A 3,467-nucleotide genomic window follows, 5' to 3' on the forward strand; every position below is an offset into this window, starting at 1 on the left:
CTGGTCTATTCTATGGGACGGAATATTATGCAGCATTCTAAAAAGACAGGTTAGCTAACTAGGTAGCTGTTGCACTGGAGCAAGGGTCATGACAGCGTTAGAGAGGCAAATTGCAGAGGATTAAATGTGAGATGTATGATTACAGTATTTTTAAAAGGAGTAATCAAACAAAAAACTCTGTCCTACATATCTGAGCACAAGGAAAGTGTGGAGGCTACATCTCAGGCAGGAAGGAGGGGGGGTTGGGGGAGGCAGAGGGGGGAGGGAAGAAACCCCAAATCATAGAAAATGAAAAAAGCATAGAATAAAGTTTAGCAAAGATTTAAAATATACAAGCTCACTTACATTATTATTGCAAATATGTACATTTGTATATGCAAATGGTGAGGACTAGGAGGTTATAGGGCAAAATGAGAACCCTGACAATCAGATGCTGGGATTGTGGGCAATGTTTTGGATTTCTGTTGTAATTTTAGTGTCACTTTTACAATAAACTTACATTAAAAAAATGAATGCTCAGAAAGGACAAGAAACCAATGGTTGGTGAAATTATTCACACTTAAAATGACTCTATCAAGAATAATTCGGAAATCCTTCACAGTCTTGTCCATAGTAGGCACCACACAACCCTTTGCCAAAGTGAAAACTAGACTCACAAAGCCTTGACTTGATCTCATAATTCATCAACGTGAACAAGGATGTTCAAACACATACGGAGTCAATTAAAAGTTCCTTAAATAAATTTTGCATCTGAATCACTATATACCAATTCACTACATGCCCACTTAAATCTGGTTTCTGGAACTATTAATGAAATGAGAAAAGACAGGAATTATAGAAAATGTACTACATCATGGCCTGTTTTCACATAAGTAATGAAGTCATTTTGCTTACGAGGCTATGTGTGCCCTTGTAATTAAACTCAGGAGAGCCGGGACTTGAAATGTCAACATCAGCCTATAAGTACTTGTTCTTTCTGTTTTTATTGCTATTGTTATTATTAAAAAATTGACATGTAGGAAATAACCTGTATGTGTTCTGGACTTTAGTCTTGGTCTCTGGTCTAGAACTCACCAGGACTGTGGAAGATGAGCACCGTGCTAGCAGCACGAGAGCCACGGAGGTGGGCGTTCCTCATGTGCTGTCAGGGGTGTGCGGCAGGTCCCTGCACACCCTAGGGAAGGTGCTCCACTGGGCTGCCTGGCTCCCAAGTCTTCCACCCACTTTCTATGTTAAAACCTTCCAAATGTATCCTTGCAAAGAACACTGATTAGCAGTGGAGGTTCAGAACATGAGGTACCATTATCAACACCCACGTTTTAAAATACTTAGGATAGATTGTCTGACAAGGCACATTTTTACACCCTTACAGACAATTGATAATATTCAGCAACTTTTATCTCCAAATACGTTCCACAACTCTTGGGGGTGGTCTCTGAGCATACTCCCAGAGGGCCTGTGGGGCATCTTTTAGAGCATTAGATTCATTATTCTTATTTAAACTGTATTCATATTTTGTTATATATACATAGTTTAACTAATGATAAGTAGAGGTGTATCTGCTCTTGATTGTGGCATGCATGAATTCTTGTTCTTCCGAAAGACATAGTTTCTTTTTAACCTTCCTGTCAAGGCATTGTTTCTTTGAAGGTGTAAGTGATTCACAGAAATGATGGCTCCTTGCCAAAGTGGCAGTAAAAGAACGGCTAGAGATTTTATCGAGTACCTCTATAAAAGGAGTATATTTAAAGATGCTCATATGCATGTACCTAAAACATGCACACAGGGTTGGGGGAACATTAGAAAGCAAACATGCTATTTAGAAATAGTTTCTTAAACACATGGACTATTTCAGAGATGGGAATAGAAAATAAGTATCCTTCTTGAGAAAGAACATCTTTGTGTCATAGGCACATCCTGCGAGTAGATCTAGTCTCCTCAGAATCAGCTTGGCAGTACTTCAAGGAAAGGAAATATGGGCTTACAAGGAAATACGGGCTTTTGCCTAGCTTTTATTTCTATTTTAGTTTAGTTCCTTTATTATATCTTACTTTAATTAAACTAATCAACTTCCATGTAATAAGGTATCAAATACATGGCCATCAGCATTAGTCTTTTCATATTTCCAAAAGTGGGACTGTTCAGAGCAGCAAATCTGGGGTTAGACAAGCCAGGGTTGAATTATGGCTATGACATTTTCTAGCTACTTTACTACTTTAATTCTTGGAGCTTCAGTTTCCTCATCTATACAATGGGAATAACACCTACCTCTAAGAGTTGTTGGGAGGTATTGTGGAGTGCTTGGCACAGTCCCTGGTGCATTCTTTTATCTGCTTACCAAACATTTATTGCATGATACGGTGTGCCAGACGCTCCACCGGAGCTGAGAATGCAGTGATGAACAAGCCACCCTCAGGTAGAGCCTGGAGAGAATTGATGGCCACACATTTATCAAATACAAACAAGAACCTGAGTGAATACTTGGGAATGTTATTTGAAGTGCTGAAGAATCAATCACTGCTCTTTGGTACCTTCAGAACATGTGGGGGTTTGGGGCTTGGGGAGAAGAACTGGGATAACTCCCTCCTGGTTTGCTCACCCACACTCATCTCTGTGGCTACCAGCCTGCTTGCAAGCTTACTTCACAATAAACCAGATGAAAACCAGCAGGCAGAGCATCATGGGCTGGTCCAGAGTGACCCGACGTCCTGCTCCCCTTTCCAACCAAAAATCACACTGCTTGTTGGAGCAGAGCTCCCTGATCAGCTGCCACAGGACCCGCTGGTAAAGATTGTTGACTTGTTTCTCACGGGACAGTTCCTCCTGGTTCACCGCCTGGGTGGCATTGATGCAGCTGGTGACAAACTTCTCCTTGGTGATGTTGGCCTCAGAGCAGCCATTGTAATGGATCCCATCGGGGAACTGCCAATAGTTGGCCTCGTAGTACCTATTGCCCTCAGCTCCGAAGCTGATATCCAGCTTTCGGCCTTGCTTGATGAAGGCCCCTGGGCGGATCTCTGCAGTGTGGGCCTCTGTGACCTGGGAGGTACTTGGCAAGGCCTTCCGGTTCCACTTGATTCTGTGCTTTATGCCTCTCACCTTGACTGAGGACAACTGGCTGAAGAGCAGGACACAGACAATGGCCAACCAGCATCCACCCAGATGCTTCCTCATTGTGTCAGAATCTGCAACAGAAAAGGCTGGAGCAGTTAACTTCTCCAGTGGGGTTCCCAGTCTCCCCTGCACCCTCCCACATGTAAGAGATTCTATGAGAGGAATGGCATTCTTGCACCCTTTACATTTTTCTGGAAACATAATTGTTTTCCCAGGCTTGGGCTGCACAGGGTTAAGTCAATTCAATACCAAGTTTCTTGCTTTTGCCTGAAATTACATCCATTCAGGACAGTGATCTTGGTTTTCTCAGACAGATCAGAAGCTTCAACGGGCAACTTGATTATTCATGGATA

The 3,467-nt window shown here is 42.3% G+C and overlaps 1 protein-coding gene across 1 annotated transcript; it reads right to left on the bottom strand.

Annotated features, from left to right (window-relative positions):
• Positions 1-2,637: 2,637 nt before the first annotated feature.
• PRND (prion like protein doppel) lies at positions 2,638-3,174 on the bottom strand. Its single transcript, XM_007463975.1, has one exon. It carries the CDS (start codon positions 3,172-3,174, stop codon positions 2,638-2,640), a length of 537 nt encoding a protein of 178 aa, XP_007464037.1.
• Positions 3,175-3,467: the final 293 nt, after the last annotated feature.

The sequence above is a fragment of the Lipotes vexillifer genome, unplaced genomic scaffold, assembly GCF_000442215.2.
Source record: "Lipotes vexillifer unplaced genomic scaffold, Lipotes_vexillifer_v1.1 scaffold101, whole genome shotgun sequence".
Classification (NCBI taxonomy): domain Eukaryota; kingdom Metazoa; phylum Chordata; class Mammalia; order Artiodactyla; family Lipotidae; genus Lipotes; species Lipotes vexillifer.